Below are 25,018 nucleotides of genomic sequence, written 5' to 3' on the forward strand. Positions count from 1 at the left end.
GCTCTGTATTTGGAAACGATACGCAAGTGGCAATGCTTGGTGAAGGTGCGTACTGAACTCCAGGCTGCAGCTTCCAAGATGTCCCTGGTAGTGAATCCTCTGAGAAATGCTGTAGAGGTTGAGGTAGCCCTAGTGGAATGGGTTCTGATCCCCTGTGGGGTAGGTTTTCCATGGTGTTTGTAGCAGAAATGGATGCATTTGGAAATGGTTTGCTTTGAAATGGCCTTGCCCTCTGCCCCTGTAGCAAAGCTGACTAGCAGCTGGTCAGATTTTCTGAAAGGTTTAGTCCTATCAAGGTAGAACCTAAGCTGTCTGTGCACATCCAAGGAGTGCAGGATCCTTTCCCCCTTTATTCTGAGGATTAGAAAAAAAAATTAAATGGAAGTTCTAGCTTGGCTGGAGTTTTCAATGAGTGACCTCCCAAACCTTCTATAACAGAGCCACATGGGATATATGCAAATGACCCTTATGGACATCAGGTGTTTCAGCTATATGGCGATTCTGATTGCCCATGACTTTTACATATGAAGTCATTTTAAATGGACAATTTCAGGCCAATAAAGCCAAACCCCACTAGCTATGGATATGCATATTTCGGCCTTGTTATGACCTCGTCAGCATAGTCAAACAGAGTGTTTGACTAAGCATAAGAAACACAGGGTTGTTATACCCAGTGGATGTCCATTATCATTAGGGTGACTGCAAAATATCCCAAATAACAAATAGAACTTCCAATGAGTGACCTCCCAAACCTCCTATAACAGAGGCACATGGAATATATGCAAATGACCCTTATGAACATCGGGTGTTTCAGCTATATGGCAATTCTGATTTATTTGGTATATTTTGCAGTCATTGCAATAACAGACATCAGCTGGTTATAACAACCCTGTGTTTCTTATGCTTCATCAAACACTCTGCTTATGCTATGCTGACAAGGTCATAAGGCCGAAATATGCATATCCATAGCTAGTGGGGTTTGGCTTTATTGGCCTGAAATTGTCCATTAAAACGACTTCAAATGTAAAAGTTATGGGCAATCAGAATCGCCATATAGCTGAAACACCTAATGTTCATAAGGGTCATTTCCATATATCCCATGTGCCTCTGTTATAGGAGGTTTGGGAGGTCACTCATTGGAAGTTCTAGCTTGGCTGGAGTTTTCATTTAGTTTTTTCTTATTGGATTTTTCAGTGTGACCCAACTCTTTGTTTTACTTTATTCTGAGGATTACGAAAAAAGGTTGGTAAATGGATGGACTGGTTTAAAGCCACACTGGATACCACCTTGGGCATAAACTATGGGTTAGTCCTGAGGGAAGCCCTGTCCGCATGGAAGATAATGAAGTTTTCCACAGACATAATGGCCTGTAAGTAAGACACACTTCTTGCTGAAGTGATGGCTAGAAGTAAGGCTGTTTTCCAAGAGAGGAATTTTAACTCTGCTGTAACAGCAGGCTCAAAAGGGGGAAGCATGAGCTTCTCTAGTACAAAGTTAAGGTCCCAGGCAGGAGTGGGAGCTCTCCTCGGGGGGTCTTAAATAGTTAGCTCCTCTCAGGAACTGTTTAACCAGAGGATGAGAGAAGAGGGGTGGCTCAGTACTGTAATTAGCCGAGATGGCGGTGGCATGAATCTTAACTGATGAGAAGGATAGGCCTTTATGCAGCATATAATCTAGGATTTGAGGTATGGTGGGCACGGCTGTTTCCTTTCCCTGAGACTGGCTCAAAGAACAGTATATTTTCCTATTTTCTGAGTAGGATTTCATAGTACTAGGCCTCCTGGCCTCAAGGATGACATCCACCACCTGTTTGCCGAGGGCTGCTGGTGATGTATTCAGGGAATAAGCCAAGCTGCTAGGTCAAGGGTTTGCAGCTGAGGATGCAAAATCTGCCCCTCCTGCTGGGACAGCAGAGTGGGAGTCTGATGCAGGTGCCATGGTGGCACTGTTAGACTAGTGGGTGCCAGTGCTGGTGTGGCCAGTCTAGTGCAATAAGGATTGTCCTTGGCCTGTCCTGTTTGATCTTGAGTAGTGCTTTCGAGAAGAGGGGCAGAGGGGGAAAGACAGATTGAGAGGTTTTCCCATGTAAAGGATAGGGCATCCATTTTCCATGCTTGGGGAGTTCTGGTGCAATATTTGCTCAGTTGATGGTTTTGGGGGGGAGCAAAGAGGTCCACCTCTGGTGTCCCCCCACCTGTGGATTAGAAGCTTGAATGAGTTGGGTTCCAGTTTCCACTCATGTGGGTCAATTAGATTTCTGCTCAAGTCGTCTGCCAGTGAACTTTGTTTGCCTGGCAGGAATTATGCTTGCAGGTGCACTTGGTTGCTCAAGGCTGTGTTCCACACAGCCATGTCTAACCTGCAGAGCGGGTAGGAATGGGCCCCCTGCTTGTTTATGTACCGCATAACTGTGGTGTTGTCCGTCTATCAAGAGTAGTCCTGGAAGGATACGATATTTGAAGGCTGTGAGTGCATTCTGTACAGCTAACATTTCTTTTTGATTGATATGCAGGTCCATTTGTGCTGGGCTCCATTTGTCTTGAATGCATTTGCCTGCCATGTGAGCCCCCCCATGCATAGTCTGATTCATCTGTTGTCAGGGATTGGGTGATGGGAGGTTGAGTGAAAGGGAGTCCCCTGTAGTTGCAGGCCTCTGCCCACCAAAGGAACTCTGTCCTTAGGCAAGGAATGATAGGAATCACTGTTTCCAGGTCCTGAGAATGTTGACACCAGAGACCTTTTAAGTACCATTGAAGTTTTCTCATATGCAATCTTGCATATGGAATTAGGAGAATGCATGAGGCCATGAACCCCAGGGCTTGCAGTATTTTTCTTGCAGATAGCTGGGTTTGGGTGGTCAGTAGTTTGAAGTAATTTGTCAGATAAACCTGCTTTTCTGGAGTGAGGAATGCCATCTGGGAAGTTGTGTTCAAGCTTGCTCACAGGAATACAATTTTTTGGCTGGGTACCAGATGTGATTTCTTTTCATTGCTGGTATACCCCAGGGAAGTTAGGAGTCTCTTTACAAATGTCAGGTGCTGAAGTAGCGCAACTCCGGACCGTCTGCCTGAAGGCAATCGCCCAAGTATGGGTAAATTTGAATGCTTCTCTGCCTGCAGTATGCAATGGCTGGAGTCAGGCACTTTCAATACCCTGAGTGCAGTAGATAAGCCAAAGGGAAGTGCAGAGAACTGATAGTGCATAGAGCTTGCCCTGAAACATAGGCATTTCCTGCAAGATTCCCTTATGGGGATGTGCAGATAAGCTTCTTAAGTCCAGGGTGACCAGCCAGGAGTCCTTGGCTAGCATAGGAAGCAGCTGCTGGAGTGCAATCATTTTGAATTTTGGTACCACCAGGGAGGTGTTGAGAATTGACAGATCCAGAATAGGGCACCAATAGTTCTCTTTTCTGGGCACCAGAAACAGTCTGGCGTAGAAACCCTGTCCCCTTTGCTCTGTTGGAACAGGTTGAATAGCCTTGATACTGAGAAGCGAAAGTACTTGCTTTTGGGCCTCTGCCCACTGGTTTGGAGGAAGGTTTCGCAATCCGCTTGGGGTTGGCAGTGAGTGGAAGTAAACATTGTATCCCAGGGATACAGATTCTAAGACCCATCGGTCCTGGGTAATGTACTCCATTTTTTGCATGCAGGGCGAGTTTTCCTCCTAGGGGTGCAAGTACTTGGGCATGGCTGGGGAGGATGAAGGACAAGTCATTGTGAATTTTCCATAAGAGGGCGGCTTACCACTTCCCTGTTTGTGAGGTGGGAGCACTTCATTGTTTAGATCTGTGCATACCCTAAGACTGTAGTCTTTGTGGTCTGTTGCCCCTGGGTTTGGACTGAGAAGGCCTGGGAGGGACTGGAAAGGACCAGTTTTTTTGAAGGCCAATGCCTATTGAATCTAGGTGGCTGTACCTGTAAAAAATCTTTAACAGTTTGCATAGATTTAGCTTTTTCCTTCATCTTTAAGAACAACTTCTGCTTTTGTGCCAAACAAATATTCTTGGTTGAATGGAGCATCTAGTAATTTTGCTTTGACACGGACTGGCAAGATTTGTTCCTTCAACCAAGCATACCTTCTCAGATCAGACCCAGTGACAGCAGCCCTGCACGATGCTTCTAAGGCATCAAAACCACACCGCAAAGTAGGTTTATCAACTTGGTTTGCAGAATGCATTAACTCCTGTAAATCTTTATTTTCTGCACAATCAGGAAACAACAATTTTTGTTTAATTAGTTCCACAATATGCTGATGATACTTCAACATGTGAAACTGGCAATTTAAAGCCCTGTAGAATCAGAAGGAAAATCAATTTTTTGTCTTGTACAGGGGGAAGGCTGGCTTCCCCTAATTAAAGTAATAAGCTGTTTAGCCATTCTAAGCATTTGTTTCTGATGCATGGGAGCTTGAGAATGCACTTTGGTCGTCTGCTTCCTAGGCATAGTGCGAACTCTGGGCCTGAGAAATTTGGTAGTTTTAGACAAAAATGAAGTAGTCTGTTTAATACGAACATCGGAAGGTCTGAATACACCCTCAGAAGCCGGTGCCTGCACAGCGTCTCCGGACCCATCCAAGGTAGAGGCATGCACAGGTTCCATAGTCAAAAAAGCATCTCGCGGCATACCAGACTCTGAGTAAGTCTCAGTAGAGACCTGCAAATCTGTAGAAGTGTCTATCAGGGGCTGCAAAAGCGCCTCAGTGAGTATCGGCGGACTGGCGACTAACTTAACAGAAGCGTCATTGGCAGTTTTGGACGTATGCGGTCTGTCTCTGTCTTTATACTTATGTTTTTTCAGAAGATTGGTAGTCAGATGGCTTAACGAAGCCATTTCAGAATACGGAGAACGAGAGTGAAAGAATTTAGCAACAAAGATAGCCCCAACATCGAAAAGTTCGGGCATTGAACAAGGCACAAAACTGACAGCGAGGAATGTCGTGTTCTGGGCCTAGACAGGTGATGCAGTAAGAATGAAAATCGCTGTGAGATATTTGCTTTCCATAGGCAAGACAATTTTTTTCTGACATCGGTTAGAGCAAGAAAAAAGGAACCCCAACGGGGTACATTTTAGAAGACTTCAGGTTTGAAACTCGAAAAACAAAATTTCAGGTGCCGACCAGCACTTGCAAACTGCTTCTGCTTTGGGCTCCTGCATGGCAAGAAAAGCTGATGTAATGGTGTCGGCTGTATGTGTTGTACCCCAACCACCCAACGTCATGGAAGATGTGACAGCATCTGACGCAGAAATCCTAAGAGACTGGTATTCGGGCTGACTGAGGGCTACCTGCAGGCAGATAACCCAAGTATGATGACTGCAACAGTGAAACACGAAGAACATCAGTAGATGTCCTCCTTTACACTGTTGTAGTATTCCTCACAAAATAAATATTTTTACAAAGATAACCGTATGTCCATCCAGCCGGCATACCAAAGCCTTGAGCTCTAAGCACAGTACATTAAAACATACTGCCTACATCTGAAGTGCAAGGTACACAAGTGATGTAGAGCACCAAACATCTTTGGACATAAACTGCCCCAAGGTGAACCAGAGCAACCCAAGAGGAAGAAAAAAAAGGATATTACATAAACATCCAGAAAGAGGAAGGCCTGTTGGCCACAGGACAAAGAAAAAAATGAACGGGAGAGGGGAGGGACAGAATACTGCAACAGTGATGAGGAAGGACATTGTACAGTTCTGTAAATATTTATTACAGATGTCCTAAATTTTCCCTGTTGTAGTGTTCCTTACAAAGAGGGTGAGCACTAAAAAGCTATTGGGGAAGGTCAGAGAGGAACCCTCTAAAAAACTGGAGAATTGACTTGGCAAATCCAAATTTTTATTCTAAAGCATCAGAACATTTGCAGTTTCTAGTACAAGGGTGGTTATCTTTTGATGGTGAAGAAAACACCATTCCATAGTTTAGCTATGCTTTCCAAGGAGGAGTCCCAGTAAGTTGCTGGCATACCGCTCAACTGTCCAGATTTGTGCTGCTTATTTATAGCCTGTTCCTCAAAATACATCGTTTTCTGGCAAATCAATGAGGACTGAAGTCACTAAATGACAGATGTCAGTTTCACACTTCATATCTCAAAAAATATGACAACTTGCTACTCTAGCTACTATACAAGAGCAATATTTTAAAATCTGTGCTTATTTTTGGCCCTTTGTCACCTTTCCCCCCCATTTTGGCTTTGTCCAGACTTCTTGTGCTGAGAGGTTGACAGATTTGGTTCCTGGGTTTTGGAATCCTATTAGGTGATGGTCCTTTGATCAAAGGTTCTTTTTGAGTTTGTACCATGGAGTTCCGCTGTGGCGACCCCTAACCGGGAAAAGACGAAAAGACAAACTAATGGTTGGGATGTTTGAGGGAAAATTACTATTTTTATGATGATTACTAATTTTTTATGAGCCGTGTGTAAAATGCGTGGTGTGGTAATTCAAACCAGTTTATATTCTGCAGTGATGATCTTGGTTTGGGAGACTGGATGCAAATTCACTTATGTTAGCAGCTTGTGAGTAACTGTCACATATCCTCCAGGGGAAACTAGGTAAAGTGTCAAACTGACAATAAAAGCCTCTAAAATGCAAGATTTTTGCTACATAGCTGTGTACAAAGCACAAACACTGTTGTAGTGGACAAAGCCCCTTCTGAAAGACTCATTTAAAGGCACTACATTAATAAAATGGCCATTTTGCTCTTTGCCGCATCTCCCTTTAATTAAAAATACCAGTAATCATTCAGAAGTGCTCCTGTAATGGTCTTTTGTGTTCTTACATCACCTGCCCAAAAATATTCAGTCTAAGTGTGATGTCTTTAAGGAAACCGCCACAGAGGCATCTCAACTTCCTGCCAAGTCACACTGTCAAGTCATTTTTCTTTGACTGACTGTGCAACAACTCCGCACCTCTACATCCATCAGGCCTCCTCACTCCATTCCAAAAGGGCATTACCTTCTGTGTACACCTTTAAATGCTTGATTGGGAAAAACTGAGAAATAATGACCACAGTAAGTTTCAGTCCACTGATATTGGATATGCGTACATGTCCTGGCTTCCCTGCATCCCCTAAATGACTGCCAACTTCTAAGTATCCCTCTGGATGTCAGGTAAATGAAGTGATCACAGTAATGTCTTGACTCAACACTAAATACTTCCCCAGCCTTCTACTATGCTTCCTGCAGAATAAGCATATTGTCAAAAACAAGACACATTATAGAATACAATGCCCAGTTTGGTATGTACCTCTCAAGACATCTGCAACAACTGGAAAGGCCGCAGAAATACCTCAATAAAAGAATCACAGGCCTAAAGCAGATGCCCTATGCTGACCGCCTTAAAAATCTCCAGCTATACTCTGTTGCATATCATCTACTCAGAGGCGATCTCTGCTTAACATACAAGGCCATGTCAAACCAAGAGCTGTTGGACATGCTACACTTAAAGAAATCTCAATCACTCAGAGCCACACGCTCCAGGCATCTAAACCTTGTCATCACAATAAACAAAACATGCTGGAGGGATAGGTTCCTGACCCAGAGACTCCCCAGACTCTGGAATAGATTGCCCATACATGTCAAGCAGAGTGCCTCTCTGGCCCTCTTCAAAAGGAACCTTGATGACTGGATGGGAGAAAGGAAATTCACCCCGGGGATCATGTCAGTTGCCCTGCTAGACAGGGGTCCAGGGAAGTAAATAGTGTGGGAAGAAATAGCCAGAGAATTGTTATGGCTAGGCTTGTATAGGCCCTGGGGCAGATAGCCTAGTACCAACCTATGAACCTATGAAATATCCATGATAAAGCTATATATACACACCCCCAACCAATGACAGACATGGTCCAACCCAGAAATAGCAAAGAATTAAAAATTGTATATAAAACAATAAATATAAAGCAATGAATATAAATCCATAGTTTGTGACAATAATACCTATACATATGTAGATAAAATACATATGAAAAAGTTATTTGTACATATATAAACATACAAAAACCAACAACGCTCAGTCCTGGGACCTCTCTTGTTTGGTATATATTTCTCGGAGGTACAGGCCAACACGGAAAGACTGTGGCTGACCAAGTTTGCAGATGACTGGAAACTGGGCGCCATAATAGACTCCAGCCGACACAAGCATCCTCCAAAAGGACCTCATGGAAACAGACAACTGGTGCCAGAGCCATGGCCTCAAGCTAAACGCCAAAAAGTGTATAGTCATCCCCTTTGGCAAAAACAAAGTGCCCACAAATTACCACATAGGTGGTAATCCATTAAGTACAGAAGAAGTAATTAGGGACTTGGGGACCAGAGTTGATAGCAATCTCTCATTTGACAACCACGTGGCCAAAGTGGTTAGAAAAACATTTTATATAGCCCACCTAATCATGAAGGGATTCACATCTAGATCAGGGGAGGTCATCGTGCCTCTTTACTCATCCCTCATCAGGCCCATAATTGAGTACAATGCCCCTTTTGGGATGTAGCTTACCAGACACCTGCAGCAACTGGAAAGACCCCAAAAGTACCTCACCAAGAGGATCAAAGAGCTCAAACAGATGCCATATGCTGCCCAGTTAAAGAAACTCCAGCTCTGCTCAGTGGCATACCTCCTGCTTAGAGGTGATCTGTGCCTGATGTATAAAGCCATGTCCAAATAGGAATTAATGGACATGCTGCACCTCAGAAAATCCAAATCCCATCAAGCTACGCGCTCGAGAGACTTGGAGCTCAGCACTGAAATAAATAGGACATACTGGAGGGACAGATTTATAACCCAGAGGCTCCCTTCACTCTGGAATAAAATCCCAGTCCAATTTAGGCAGAGTCCCTCATTGACTCTCTTCAAGAGGAATCTTGATGAGTGGATGGGAGATTGTAGGTTTACCCCGGGTATCACTTCTGTGTCACTGTTAGACAGAGGCAGTATACTAACCTCGAAAAAGGGCATAGCAAAATTAATTTAAAATGGGTGGCGAAAGCCAAACACACTCTGGCTAGGCTTATAAATGCCCTAGGGCAGATAGCCTAGTATGAACCTATGAACCAAATAACTGAAATCCTTCAAAACAGTGTGTTGCCAGCCACATAAGCAATAACATTTAGAATTTAAAAGGCATTAAATCAACTGCCAGACGTTGATGTTCACCAGATACCTGAAGGCATCCATATCTGGTGTAACAAAACCGGATTTCAGTGTAAAAACAGCACTCCCTCACTTCTGTGTTTTTAGCACAAACTGTGCATTCAGGCCTGATGGAAACTGCACCGAGTACCATTATTTGTTTGAGGAATGTCTAGAGGTAATTAGTTCTCCAAGTACACAAACAGAACTTATTGAATTTCAAGTCACACTTGACAGGACAAATTATCAAATCAGTCTGCTGTAGTACTTCACTAGGCATGGCCCTAGAGGACCACAAAACATTTTGAATGTACTTACTGTAATACCTTGGCTCAGTGTTGCACATAGGCAATACAGGAGACTGGCAATACAGGAGACTGGGACAAGTTTACCAGTTCCAGCACTGGATAACTGGATAAACTATGCAGACCAGGGGAGGAGTGGAGTATGTCCCATGTACCTCTTCTGTGGGGGGGGGGGTGAATTGCATCTGGGACACTCTGGGAAGGTGCCATTTCCTTGCATGAGAATACAGAAATCACCTCTCATGCTTCAGGGGAAGGGCTGCTTGAAAGAATACCCCTCACGGAAGGGACTCCCTTTACAGTCGGCCCTTTTGTATCCCATATCCTCACCTTTATGAATGTGTTCTGTGTTGGGGAATATGGCTAACAAGAAAAAGCACAAACCTCCCCTGATGGCTGTATATATATGACAACACAGACCAGTAATGGAGGGGGTTGATTAGCGGGGAGGGGACTGATGGTCAACTCATCTAGCATGCAGTGTGGAGGTGTGTCAAAAATACCTCTTTGAAGGGAAATTTCAACTATTCATTCACTGAACTGCTTATGTAAAGTTGGGTACAGCCAAAGCCCTCTAGACTTAGTAAACATTAACTCTCTTGTACAAATACAAGTCAATCTTCTTGGTGGCATCTTTTCTAACATCACACCTACTTGTATTACTACTTAATATTCCTCATCTCTGGTCAAATCCAATTACAAATTAGTAGTCTTTATGGCACACAAACCCACCACAAGAACACCTTCCTAATTAGAAAGAGAAACCTAGTAAAACTAGGTATGACCAGCTCTTAAGACTCAACGGCAAGACTTCCAGCCCTAGTGTAGACTTGGCTATTACTAATACCAATGAATTTCACTCCCCATCTAACAAGCAATGAGTCCATGAACAGAACTAATAAGCCACTTTTGTGGAAGGCCAGCATTAATAAGCTCTATAATAAAATAAAATTTAAGGCCACAATAATAAATCAAAGTCTGCCTAAATGATAAATTCTGTAAAAAAGAGCAGCAAAAATTTGAAAGTTACTAAAAGTGGGAAGCAGAATACAAATTAAAAATAGCATCTAAAGCTCAGGGATAAGTAATCACAGTAACTGCATCAGGCATCATGTAGCAATGCTTAGAAATTAATTCATAATGGCATTATTCACTCAGACCACAAAAGGCATTGCTAATACACTTGCAGATAAATTTAGTGACAACTTCACACCAGAAACTGTCACTGAAGTTCCACAAACTCCCCAGTGTGTCCCTTCCCAAGATTATTGTGGTACACAGCTACACACTCTGAAGTCAATACCACCTTTGGACCATAACAATACAGCTCAATCAACTGCAACAGTAATCCAGTTCTTGAAACTCTTAAAACTGTTCAATCTAAGCATAGCATGTATTCCTGTGGTATGGAAAATGGCCGTCATTATGCCACTCCATAAGAGGGCCCCATGTCAGATCCAAGAACTATAGACTCATCATCCAAATAAGCCTAATTTGTAAAGCCATGAATCATACATCTGATGTCATACACTCAGAAAAGCACTTTAGCATTGTAGACTCAAGAGTGTGCGTCAAAGACAGATATGTCTAAGCTTCTTTTTTTTTGGGGGGGGGGGGTCTCAAACTAAGTAGTGACCATTTAAGTCCACACAGTACATCTGGATGTAGCAAAGGCTTTTGTCACTATTCCCCAGGCTGAAATGTAAATAAGCTTAAAGGCCAATACCAACCCTTGTAAGATGGACAGCAAGCTTGCTGAGAGAGACCACATACTGAAACAGCATGCATCACCTCAGAAAAAAGGTGCCTACTGCTATTCCACCCCCGAGCTCAATGCCTTCTGTTTGGCACCTACTTTCATATTACCAAACCACTAACCCTGATAAATAGCTAAATGCATTTGCTGACAAACTGCAAACATAGTGCCACCATTTACACATCTGATGCATGCTGTTACTACGGCAAGGCCTAAAATCATACAAATCAGTTACATATTAAAAACAGACAAATTAAATGCAAACAACTACAGCATTGACATTTGGTAAACAAATCAACAGCACCTTAGATGACAATATCTTCTTCAGAGTGATGCAGCTGTCAAGTCATGTTACTTGCAACTCTCTTCCCTATTGAACACCATGTTCCGACATTAGTCAGGAAACCCCTCTGACTACCCCCAAATAATAGCGAAAGGCATTTCACCCAGGTCAAAAGTAAATCACTTTTGTACTCTGCTGTGATAACACCAATTATAAAATACAGTATCCCGTTTTTTTAGAATCAGTTACTCAAACATATCTTGAAACAAGACGCCAAAAAGGTTAACTAAAAGAAAAGAACAGCCAACTAAAGGCCCTTTGGACAAGCTTCAAATTCTACAGTCCGTTGCTTATGTCTAGCATTCTACGCTGTTAAGGACCTGGCCTCTCCTTGATCTCCTACAGCTTTTCAATGCAAACAGCCTTACAACTACAGACTTGAATCTAACAAATAAGACACACTGGAAGAACAGGTTTGCTCACTGTTCCCCATCTCATTAAATGAGAAACAGAGCAGTTCCCTCTCAATTTAAGGCAATCCATGGGATGAGTGCCCATAAAATCACCCCAGGCCTGACTGGCTTTGCCCTTCTGGAGGCAGACAGTGCCCTAGGAGGGTGGATGTTGGCATGGTGATTAGTTAATCCAAGGACAATCATTTGGAAACTTGATGAATCTATGAAATTGTGAATATGAAGTATGTACTAGCCTACTCAAAATGTAGGCATTTAATTACAACTTATGCTAAGTAGCTCAGTAGTTGTATTATGTCATCTGAATTCATGACAGAGGAGTAACAGCAGAGAGACCTTCATAATTCATGCATAAAGGTTTAAAGGCACTTACCTCGCCAACAGCTTTTATCGCACTCCGTATCAAGTCATCTGGCTCCGTGGCAGCTACGGTCAGCTTTAGAATATTCTAGAATATACACAACTGTATTAATATGTATGTTGTCAAACATTTCCAAATCCCAGGTGTAACTGCATCCCTAATATGATCAACTGAAAAATATTCTGTTGACTTGTATAATGTTTCTACTTTTGATCCCATGACAGCTCCTCAGAAGCAATACAAGCCATTATTGTGTCCTGCTCAGTAAGCAAAAATTTAAAGCAGCTCTTCGAAAATAACCTGATTATAATGCAAATCAGTCTACAGCAGTCAACATCTTTACACATTCTGATGAAGTGTGTATCTATAAAATCTCATTTTTCGATCCTTCTTTGAGATTCAACTATGAAATTTAACAAATCAGTGATCAACTTAAGAGGCTCCCATTCTCCTCTTAGGGTTTTCCATGTAGCAGTGCTACATTTAATTCAACACAGCTAAAATATTCGACTATGGCATGCTGCACAAGAAATAAAATCTGGAAATATAAAGGATTTTATTTTTTATTTTTTACTTGTGATATAACTCAGAAGTATTGTATGGCATTTGGATACTCCATATGCTAAGCAAACAGTACAAAAACAAGAGTCCACAGCTTTTTAAGAACTAATAAGTTTGTACAGTATAATATAGCTAGATCAAAACTAACAGTTATATGAGCATAATGCCCAAGCAAATACACAAAATCTTTTCAACCATCTCAGCATCTTGAACAGAAACAATGTTATGTTAGAAACCACAATTTTCAGAAGAACGGGATCCTTACCTACCTCCAGAAGCAATTTTAAACGTGTTATTCTCTGGAAAGGAAGGACAAGAAATGACTTTAGTAGTTGCCTCTGACATAAAGGTTGTTCTTCCAGCTTCCTCAGAACCTGAAGAAACTTCATATTTCCATGCCTGTTTGAACAATGGAGGAAAGTATTTTAACTTGCCAATTATACACTTGCAAAATCCCCAAATTCTAAGTACAATTACAATTAACCTTCTAGTAAGAAGTAAAACTAAAATCAACTTTCTTAAAGTTAAATATCCCCACAGCATGAAAGTATAATTAAATAGGTGAGCATGAAAGTATAATTAAATAGGTGAACTGACAGTTAATGGTATTAAGTATAAATCAAATGCTGCAGAGTCCCAAACTCCTACTGTGACCCCATGAACAGCCAAGGTCATCCAGAGACTTTACTAGACAAGTAAGGTAGTAAGAAAGTTACCAGGCTTTTCTTCCATAACATACACAAAGTGCACACACCTACAGACAATTTAAAGTTGACAGTATCTACTGTATGTTTTCCTTGCACATCCAAAAACAAAGTATACAGAAGAAACTCATGTGAGCAGAGGGAAGTGGGTCTATATTAGAATGTCGACAGGGCAGAACAGTGAATGCCCTTATGTCGACACAGCTTAACCAAAAATACTAAATCTCGAATGGCCAGAACAGCGACTTTTTTCCCAGGGGAAAAAAGACAGACAAAAGAAAGTGGGGGGCTTTGCCCCCCACCCCCCTACTTAAATATGCCAACTCCAAGATTGCACTACAGTAGAGGAAACTGCAAATTCCAGAAAATGGCTCAGCGATTTTTTTCTCCGGGGGGGGGGGGGGGTCGCTGTTCTGGCTGTTCGAGATTTAGTTGTTTCGGTTAAGCTGTGTCAATGTAAGGGCCTCCACTCTTCTGCCCAGCCGATGTTCTAATATAGACCCAAAGGAAGCTGTCCAAGCTCTACATAAAAAGTAGAGCCATGAAGAGAAAGATGGAAAACGTTTTGTTATGATGAAATGATACTCTGTGTGCCACCTAGGATAAAGTATACTAGTAAACTCATTCAGTGGTGCACTGCAGGTTGCAGAATCAAATGGAAAATGAGTCACTAAATTGACAGGCATACTAAATAGTATTGCCTAAAATCAAAAACCTAAACTTTCAACCACATTTCGAGGGAAGACAGCAGTAACAGGCAGAGCACTTGCATGCAGTGCAGTACAAAAATACGAGGAACCTGATTTGCAGACCTTTTCCATTCATACACAGAAGTTATGAAAAAACATACCAGATGAAATTGAGTTAATAAGTAGTGTAACACAACTGAAACATTAAGTATGAATATGATGATACTAATCCACAGTCACTGGCTTTATTCAAAGTATGCTCAAATAATATTTGGAACAAACGGGGGGCTTGACAAGTGAAAATGTAATACTACTATTGGCTTAGGATCCTCATAGCTCATACAAAAAGTCTTTGTTCTTTGTCCTCTCATAAATAAGACTAATCTTAAAACGTAAACTACAGGAAAGAAAGTTATACTAGAAAGTGTTTTACAGGTGCATGCAGTTTGCACTAGGAAGCATATTCAATTATTTTAGTCTAACCAGGCCGTAGCTAGATTGAACAGATTTGGTTACTTGGTCTCATCTGGCCCCGAGGAACTGGCATTTCTGACCTTAGTGAGGACAGAAGTGACCATTTCACATCTGATTGTGATGCAGGGAGGAAAAGTGTTTCCCCTTTATGGACTGACTCATTTGGAATCTGTTAGTGTATTACTTATTCATGTTGGTAAGGACAAGGGGATACCACTTTGTTTTAGCACATAGCATTCTTGTTTTCTCCATTTCTTGATGCGATTGCAAAATTCTTGCTACGGTCAATCATCCTGATGGCAAGCTTTAAATATGGGAAAAAACGCCCCTTGATTGTTTCAATGAGTGTTTTGGATGGAACTGATCTTCGCTTCCTTGCACTGGGCTGAGTAAACTTTGAAGGCTTTGTGCAGTCACTTCTGGCTTCATTTTCTGATTTTACAACTCCACCACATACATTTACTGCAGATTTATTTCACTACATATGTCTTATGGGGATGAGTAAAACTAATCCGTACAGTTATTTAATGTTTTGCTGACAGTCAGTAGTAAATGGAGACTGATGCAAACTGGCTGCTCAAAGTACCAATGATGTAATTTAAAACAATCTTAGAGGGTATTTTTATTACAGTTGGTTCACCATCAGTGTGTTCCTGCATCTAATTAATTGTTGAGGCATAGTTGTCTCATTCAGCAATGTGAAATTAGGTCACACTGTATATTACTTTATTTATGATTTAAACGCCGTTTTAGAGATGTATTTGGGTGGGTGACATTACAAATCTGTAGTCTGTGCAGCTGACTAACATGCACATGGAATACTGTCTACAATTTGTTTATACAGCCATACTATTGAAAGACTGACTTAGGAAATTAGTACTCCATTTACTTGGCTCTGTAAGCTGAACCGAGTGAAAAGAGTAGGAATAAGTTAATTGTGGAATGCAGACAGGATTTTGAACAACTTTGTAATGACATATACCCAGATCCCACTAAGTAAGGCACCATAAGTAGTGCCTTACAAAATAACTCCTGATGGAACCATTATGCTGAAGGTGGGTTCTTCTTACTGAAGACTGCGTAAAGGCTCCAGGCAGTGTTAACTCATTTACACCTATAGCCTCTTTTCTGCATATTACCATTCAACAACATAACCCCTTCATGGCATCCTAAATTTTTGAGGATAGTTTCCTTAGGTAAGGGGCTTGTCAATTAATAAGACAAGCATGTTTGTTCATGCCAACATTGAGCAATTTCCACATGTGAAGATATACCAAGGCCTCCTTTACTTTCAAATGCTGAGATTCGCAATCTGTATACCACCCTACTGTATACAGATTTTCACAGATTGTACAGATTTCCACATCATATTTTTGGTCTGCTCTATTTGTGCAGCAAGCCATTGAGGACTGAATTTACTAAATAACAGGCATCCGAGTTACAGACTTCATGTCCTTCAGAAAAAGCATAACATAAGGCTTTCAAAGTTTATAAAAGCAATTGTTAAAATTTGCCCCTATTTTAGGTCTTTGTCCCCCTAATTATTTTGGCTTTTTCCACATTTTGTACCACAAGAGTTTGAGAGCTATGGCAATCTGACATTCAGTTTGAACTGGATACATGAAAAGTATTTCAATTGAAAATATACTTAGTTATCCTGGGGCAAAACAATTTGAGATTCACAATCTTCATCTTATTTGCATCACACAGATGTTTAGAAAATCCATCTGTGCTTCTGCTGGAGGGGGGGGGGGGGGTTTAAATGATCTACCTACTCCTTTTCCCCACCTCCTCATACTGGATTGATCATGTCGGAGGGAAGCTCCCTCTCTGGATCACGCCTACCCTTAGGGCGATTATCAAGTGCCCTCCAACCTTGGATGGGCATGCCCATCCCTTCCCTGTCGTTCTATCAGTCACCCAAACTGTTAATCAAAACCGGGCTGTCTGGGCCATACTTGGGGCTTTTCCCTCTACTCCATTGGAGCAGCCAATACCTGCAATTTTCTTATACAAAATCTCTTGCATTCCCATAAACAAGACAATCTCAGTTCAACTGCTTGACCAACTATTTCTCCTTCATGCTGCATGTTTTCCACTGGCCTTTTTATTCTCTCTACTTTCCGCTTGTAATCTGGTGATCTTGGAGTTTCTATCATATTTCTGTCTCTACTGACCTCTCTCCATTTACTTTTTCATTTCAAGCTTCACTAACCTGCTTTTTAAACTTTTCCCCATTAAAATCTGAGCAGTAACAGACGCAAGTCCCTGCAAAATACTATTCTACATTCCAAAACTATGAAAAGCCAAACTTCATTTTCACTGGAAAGTTTGTCAGATGTTCATTGGAATATCACTGACAGGATATTCCTGCACAATTACAAGTTACTGACTTGTGTACAGGAAACCACACATATACCCCCCCCCCCCATTCAGTGACTACAGACTTCAATGTAATACATCACACTTTTTGTGCCAGTCCGATTTCAGGGAGATTAACAAATCAACATTTTATATGCAGAAAACAACAAATCTGTGCCCAATTGACTTCTGATGACTGATGCAGAGTCTTCAAGTATTTTTGTTTTAGGACTGTTATGGCATTTATTGCAGATGGCACATTTCTAATGTGTGCTATTTGAGACAACAGTCCTAGCATATAAAATATCTTGGTTCTCTGTAGTTTAAGGCTCCCACATACGATGTTGTTAATGGATCCATTCAAAGTGTTGTTTTCATTTGAATGAGAACTATTCTGTCAATTTTTAAAAGTCAATTCCAGGACAAAATAGAGTCTTACTTAAAAGAAAAGGATAATTTCTTTCTTTCCTGATTATGTTTGCTCAGGCCACTCTTTCATTGCATTGTCTTTTACTAATGGTAGCTGCAAGCAAGTATCAGTATGTCAAATTCTTTTTCTTCTGTCCAAGAAAAATAACCAAAGACAAATTCTAGTTTATTTTTTCTTGCTAGTTCATTCACTTGTTAACCTCACTTGGCACTGCTGGTTTAACTGATATGCTAATGGAAAATCAGCAGAAAATGAAGGCTGAGGAAATCGAACCCTAGTCTACTGGATGAAACATGCTAGCAGCTGATAGCTTTGACCCTTTATCCTGCCAGATTTAAAGAATACAATAGTTAGTAGTATGATGGCAATGTAATCTCTCATGTACGTAATTCAACAACTTAAAGAGATGCTGGGGATTGCACTCTGGAATTCTTGCATGTAAAGTGTATGCTCCATCACTGGGCTACATTCCCCCAACATGCTTCTGTGATTTCTGCTTACTCTGCTACATGCATTTCCCCTTTTGGTTAAAATGTCTGCATATTGTAGTCTTGGAGGTTTCCACTAACACTACAATATGCTTTGCAAGAGTTTGTATCCATCCCCATTGCTGAAATATCTTGCATTCATTACAGTACTGCTGAACTCCATTCAAAGATGTTTATCAGCTAGAAAATGTTCTTGAACCATTATTGGGGTATTATCCTCATATAATTACAACTTCTAAGGCATTCTGGCCAACAGTCCATATATTAACTCTTCAGGCTTGACTACTGGTACCTCTTAAAGGTCTACCTACTTTACCATACACGGTGCACATTTTGTGACTTCTTAAACAAGACTAATCAGGAAGGGTTGCAGAATAAGTTTGAACTGCCAAAAAATGAACAGAAATGCCCTTTATAAAAAAAAAAAAAAACAGTATTTTAAAAGATTTGCATTGTTTTAGTGTATGAAGTGTGCCAACTATGCACTATCGGGAAAAAGACAAACCAGCTAAGAGCCAGAGTGGCATGCGTGACTTGACCTTAAAAATATTACAGCACCCCTTGTTTATGTAGAGAAGGTTGGGTCTAGTGCAAGGCAGTGAAATAGACAGATAGATAAAAAGACACCCTTGGTCATTATTAGTAAAAAAATACGAGCACTCATAAAATCATCCAAGGCCAACTTTGAGAGAAAAATTGCCATAGATTCAAAAGACAATCATAAGGCCTTCTTCAGCTATGTTTGAAACCTGGGTGGAAAATCCCAGATATGCTCAGAATTAGTCCAAAATGATACAAAAATCACTGAACCCACAGACATTGCCAACATACTGGCAGACAGGTTCAGTGCAAACTTCACCCCCCCCCCCAAAGGAGAGATAACTATCCCAGCGGAGTGTAGCCTCCCAGACATCTCAAATGCGCAGGTGAAAGCTGCTCTCTCTAAAGCTAAAAACACAGCATCAATGGGACCGGATGGTGTCCCCAGCTGTGTGCTACACGAACTCAATGAGGAACTAAACCCGCACATAAGGCAGCTGTTTAATCTTAGCCTTACCACAGGATACATGCACAAGGAGTGGCGTACGGCAACTGTGGTCCCACTCCACAAAGGCGGTGCCTCTACGGACCCTGGTAATTACCGCCCCATAAGCTTAACAAGCCTGGTCTGCAAAGCTATGGAGAGGATCATAATGGAACTCATAAACAAAGACATAGGGGACTTGCAGACATTGAACCCGACCCAGTTTGGCTTTGTCATGGGGAGATCATGCCTTTTGAACTTGGTCGACTTCTTCAAAACAGTCACCAAGGCCATTGATGAAGGAAAGGCAGTCCATACAGCCTACCTTGACCTGGCAAAAGCTTGACACAATACCCCACTCGGGTATTATAGAGAAACTTACCAGCTTAAATGTAAACCCATATGTCACAAGATGGGTTGCAAACTGGCTAAAGGACAGAACCCACAGGGTTAGAGTTGCTGGCGCCATGTCAGACTCCAAGCCGGTCACAAGTGGTGTCCCACAGGGCTCAGTCCTTGGCCCCCTGTTCGGCATCTACTTCTCAGAAGTACAGGCAAACATAGGAGGACTATGGCTGACAGTTTGCAGATGACTGCAAACTGGGTGCCATAGTGGAAAGTACATCGGACACAGATATCCTTCAGAGGGGTCTCACGGAAACTGATAGCTGGTGTCAGAGCCATGGCCTGAAGTTAAATGCCTTCGGGAAAAACAAGGCAACCCCAAGCTACCATATAGGTGACAATTCACTAAGCACAGAAGAGGTTATCAGGGACCTGGGGACCCAGGTTGACAGTGGCCTTTCTTTTGACACTCACATTGCTAAAGTAGTTAGAAAGACCTTCTACATTGCCCACCTGATCATGAAGGGATTCACGTCCAGATCAAGTGAGGTCATTGTTCCCCTGTTCTCTTCACTTATCAGACCAATGATAGAGTACAATGCCCCATTCGGGATGCATCTCACCCGACACCTGCAGCAATTGGAGAGACCCCAAAAGTTCCTCACCAAAAGGATAAAGGGACACCAAAATCTGTCATATGCTGCCAGACTGAAGAAACTCCAGCTCTATTCAGTCGCATACCATCTGCTCAGAGGTGACCTGTGCCTGACATACAAGGCCATGTCCAACCCGGAATTAATGGACATGCTCCACCTCAAAAAATCCAAATCTACCAGATCCACTAGAGCAAGCGACTTAAACCTTAGCACGGATATAAATAGGACATGCTGGAGGGATAGATTTGTCACCCAGAGACTGCCTATGCTGTGGAATAAAATACCGGTCCATGTGAGGCAGAGCACCTTGCTGGCTCTGTTCAAGAGAAATCTTGACCGGTGGATGGGAGATCGTAGGTTTACCCCAGGAATCATCTCTGTTTCACTGCTGGACAGAGGCACAACAAATTAATGGGCACAGTATTTTTTAACATAAGGGGTGGCGTAAGCCACAAAACTCTGGGCTAGGCTTATAAATGCCTTAGGGCAGATAGCCTAGTATAAACCTATGAACCCAATAAAATCTGCCTGTACTGATTAGCAAGTAACAGCGGCAGAAATAAGATATCTGTTTACACCTGCAGTGTTTGGTGAAGGTATGAAATGAAGAGCAGGTGGCTGCCTCGAGGAGGTGTCCAGGCTCTTGAAGAAAGCCCCTAAGGATACCATGGCTCTAGTGGAGTGGGCTCTGTACCCTGAAGAGATTTACCATGGTGATGGTAAAAGAAGGTAATGGCCTTGGAGATCCAAGTTGAACGTCTGCTTGGACACAGCCTTCCCTAGTGCTCTAGGGTGGAAAGATATGAAAAGTTGGTCAGCCTTTCTGATAGACTTAGTGCTGTGGAGCTAGAACCTAATTTGTCTGTGAACATCCTGGGAATGAGAATTCTTTTGCTTCTTTCTTGTGGGTTTGGATAAAAAACAGGCAAGTGGATGGCCTGATTGAGAGACAGGTCCCCGACTACCTTGGGCATGAAAGATGGATTTGTCCCGAGGGTAACCCTATCATTATGGAAGACTAGAAAGGGAGGGGTAGCCATTAGTGCCAGGAGCTCTGATACCCTTCTGGCTGAAGTGACAGCCACTAGATGGACCATCTTCCAGGTGCAAAGCGCTTGATCAGCAAGCTCAAAGGGTGGCAGTGTAAGCTTCTCCAGCACATAGTTGAGATCCCAAGGAGGAAGCATAGATTTCCGGGGGGGGGGGGGATCTGATATGTAGGAACCCTTTGAGGAACAGCTTAGAAGGGACCCTGGATGCCAAGAGGGGATCCATGGGTAGGCATGTAGAGATAGACAGGTGTCTCTTAACTCATTCACTCCAATAGAGCTCAGGAAATTTGCACTGCAACCTCCAATGGGCGGAGCCTAGGCCTTCTGACAAAATCACATTATGTCCAAACAAATGTTCATATATCTAGAACCACAGGGGTTATTAAAGTATAAACGGCAAACCCTTCAGCCCAAACTATTTTATAGTGGTAGTATTCTTTAGATTCTAGGTCTTAAAACTGAATTTTATAAGTTCCAGTAAACCCAATAACTATTACATTATTAATATTTTGTAAACAACTCTATTTCAGCAACTGCTCAAAATTACACACATACTTGTCAGCAGCATTTTATTCATCTGAGAGCTTTCATACAAGGATAAGTTCTGTCTGTTACTTGGTTGTTGAAATATTTAGAAAAATGTGAAAATGTGCATCTGTAAACATTAATATCATAAAAAACAGTCAATATCTCTTTACCTGCACTAGATCAAGATCAAATATTAATGCAGTGGAGTTTACCATTGTGTAAGCTTTAAGATGAAAGCTTTTAAAACCCTGTACATAGCATGGTTTTGGAATTATTGATGCAAATATGAACAATATTTGATGCCTAGGAGAGTCAGTAGGAGTTAACTGCAAATGCACCTGGCAGCATCACTCGGATGTAATGAGATAATAGATGAGTAGGTCAAGCTGGTCTGAAGTAACTCACACAAATAAGACAGCACTAAGGGGGATGTCACTGGTAAATGGATCCAGCTGCTTATTTTAACACCAAGTAGTGAACCTTTTCCGGTTAAACAGGTATGATTTTGTAGTGTTAGGTTTCCTTGTCTCCTGCAGGACACTGAACACATACTCATTGTAAAGGTGTCTGTATGGGATCAGAAGCCTATCCGCCACAGGGTCCGGTGTAGCATCTGCCACTGTGGGTGGATGAGAGATCCCTTGTGCTGTGTGAGAAGGTCTACTCTGTGGAGTAACTTGTGGTGATTGCCCTTGGACAACTGAGGAAGTAAGGGGAACCAATGCTGTCGGGGCCAGTAGGAAGTCACCAGTAAGATTTTCCGATTGACCTGCTGAATCTGTAGCAGGACCCCCTGAAAGAGGGAAGAGGGGGAATGAGTAAAAGGCATTTCCCCTTCCATGAGATAGTGAAGGCATCTGTTGCCAGTGTCCATGGGTCTGGTGTCCTGGTGCAACATCCAGGAAGTTGCCTGTTGTTGGCAGAGGCAAACAGGTCTATTTGAGGTGTACCCCATCTGTAGACAATGTCCAGGAAGATATTCCTGTGAAGCATCCATTTGTGATTGTTTGTGCAGGTTCTGCTCAGAAAATCTGCAAGGGAGTTATGCAGAGAGGGGAATGCATGTTGCTTTCAGGGTAATTCCCTGGGAAGTGGCTACTTCCCACACTAGTATAGCAAGTCTGCATAGTATGTAGGATTTGGTCCCTCCTTGCTTGTTGATATACCACAGGAATGTGGTGTAGGAATGTGGTGCATCAGGAGATCACCGGAGTGAATGCCTGAAGGGCTAGGAGGATTGCCCTCATTTCTCTGGCACTGATGTGTTCTGTTTTCTGCCTACCTGTCCATAGGCCTTGAACTTTTCAATGGCAGAAAGTGCCCCCCCCCCCCAACCCCAGGTCTGAGGTGTCTGAATGCGTGACCCGAGAAGGTTGAGGTGTTTGGAAGGGGAGTCCTGGGTTGAGATTTACCTGGGCCAACCACCATAAGATCTCCCATTTTAGGCACAGAAGCAAGGGCACAATGTGTTCCAATGGGCGGTTGTGCTGCTTCCAGACAGACCATAGGTACCACTGCAGTTTTCTCATGTGTAACCAAGCTAGGGGTAGCATGGGAATGGTAGCTACCATGTAACCCAGCAGCTTGAGGTACTGCCTTGTGGTCAGATGAGGGGAAAGTAGAATCCCTTGCAGGTGCTCTGTAAGAGAACTCACCTTTGCGGGGGGCAAGTATTCCTCCAAGTCTGTGTGGATTCTGCACCCTAAGAACAGTGTCTTGGGTCAGTGTGAGGGTGGACTTTGGGAAGTTTATTTGGAACCCAAGGGCCTGAGAGAGAGAGAGAAAGACAGAGAGAGAGACCACGAACTGGATATGGGTTTGGAGTGTTTTTTGGCTGTCAGCCTGTAAAAGCATGTCATCCAGGTATGGGAATATTTGTATCCCTTTTGTCCTGCAAAAGGCCATTACAAGAGCCAGGCATTTGGTGAAGACTGGGTGCGGTTGAAAGTCCAAAAGGCAAGACAGAGAACTGCAATTGTGAGGAGCCCACTAAGAATCTTAAGTATTTTGTGTGTGTGGGTCTTATGGGAATGTATAACTAGGCATCCTTGATGCCTAGTGTAGCTAAGAAGCCTTTGCACATAAGAGGGAATAGAGCTATCAGGGTCAGCATTCTGAAAGTTGGCACATTTAAGAAAGGCTTGAACTGTGAAAGGACTAGGATGGGTCTCCATAGCCCTTTTCTGGGAACCAAGAAAATCCTTGAGTAGAACCCTATTCCAAATTGGGAGGGAGGAATTCTTTCTATAGTGCCCTGGTTTAAAAGGGACTGTAGAACTGGTAGCAGGAGGGGCACTTTGTGAGCAGGAGGTTGTGGCCTGCCTAGACTTACTGGAGAGGTTACCCATGACAGGAAGTAACCATCTTGGAGGATGGACAGGACCCACTTGTCTGAAGTGGCCTGATTCCAAACAGGAAGGCAATGGGGAAAGGTGAGCAGACAGTGGGATGGAAGCAGCTTGTGGGGGAGGCAGGACTGGCAGGTAGTCAGACACTACCTGCCCTGTCCTGAAAGGGCATCCTTTGGTTAGAGGAGGAAGGTGCTCTAGCTGAAGGATCTTTCTTGCTTACCTGTGTCTAGTTTGAGGAACAAGATTGGAGTGTTTCCTGACTAACAGTGTTTTTGCAGGATAGTTGCTGTAAAATTTAGGTACAGGGGGAACTAGTAGATTCTTAAGATCTTGCATCTCTTTTCCTTTTTGTTGCAGGGATTTGAAAAGATCTGCTACTTTTGAGCCAAAGAAGGCAACACTGAAAAGTGGTACATCACTGAGCTTAGCTCTGAAATCATCTGGCAGGGGTTGCAAGTGCAGCCAGGAGCATCTATGAAGTGCAGAAGCTGAAGCTGCTGACTTTGCTAAGAATTCTGCAGCACTGTAGCTACATTTAATTGAGTGTCTGGTGACTTGGGACACAAGGGCCAGTAGAGAAGACGTAGCTGATTTGGCTGAGGAGTCTGGAATGTCCACCAACAGTTTGGTGGCAGAGTCTAGAAGAGACAGGGCATACTTTGCCATAATAGTCTGGTAATTAGTATCTCTAAAAGCCAGATTGGAAGAGATGTAAATCTTTTTTCCTAGCCTTTCCATAGTTTTGCTGCCTTTGTCAGCAGGAAGAATTGTCGTAGGCAGGAGTTTGCAAGCTTTGTCTGTGGAGCCAGAAATGGTAGCTGGATCTGTAGGAGAGCTTAGCAGAATCTGGGACTTTGTACAGGCTGTCTGCTCTACGAGGAGTAGGAGGTTGAGAGTCCGGATTGAGATGCAGAAAAGGCATCTAAAAAGGCAGACAGTATAGGAGGAATGGCCAAAGGGCTTGGTGTTTCCATTTGAATGAGGTCATAGTACCGCTTTTGTATTTCAGACATGTCTGTGGATTCCCATTTGAAGTGTTCCCCATTTTAAAAATAGTTTCA

General features: G+C 42.5%; 1 protein-coding gene across 1 annotated transcript in view; it reads right to left on the reverse strand.

The window, feature by feature from the left end:
* Positions 1-25,018, reverse strand: part of LOC122792889 (rho guanine nucleotide exchange factor 19-like) — a 178,286-nt gene that overhangs the window by 48,950 nt on the left and 104,318 nt on the right. Inside the window, exons 4-5 of the mRNA XM_044060448.1 lie at positions 13,125-13,254; positions 12,307-12,381 (exon numbers count right to left, since the gene is read on the reverse strand). Of these exons, the coding sequence (XP_043916383.1) occupies positions 12,307-12,381; positions 13,125-13,254 (205 nt within the window). The remainder of the gene's footprint in view (positions 1-12,306; positions 12,382-13,124; positions 13,255-25,018) is intronic.

Source organism: Protopterus annectens, chromosome 2.part0 (assembly GCF_019279795.1).
Source record: "Protopterus annectens isolate FY-2018-M chromosome 2.part0, PAN1.0, whole genome shotgun sequence".
Lineage (NCBI taxonomy): Eukaryota > Metazoa > Chordata > Ceratodontiformes > Protopteridae > Protopterus > Protopterus annectens.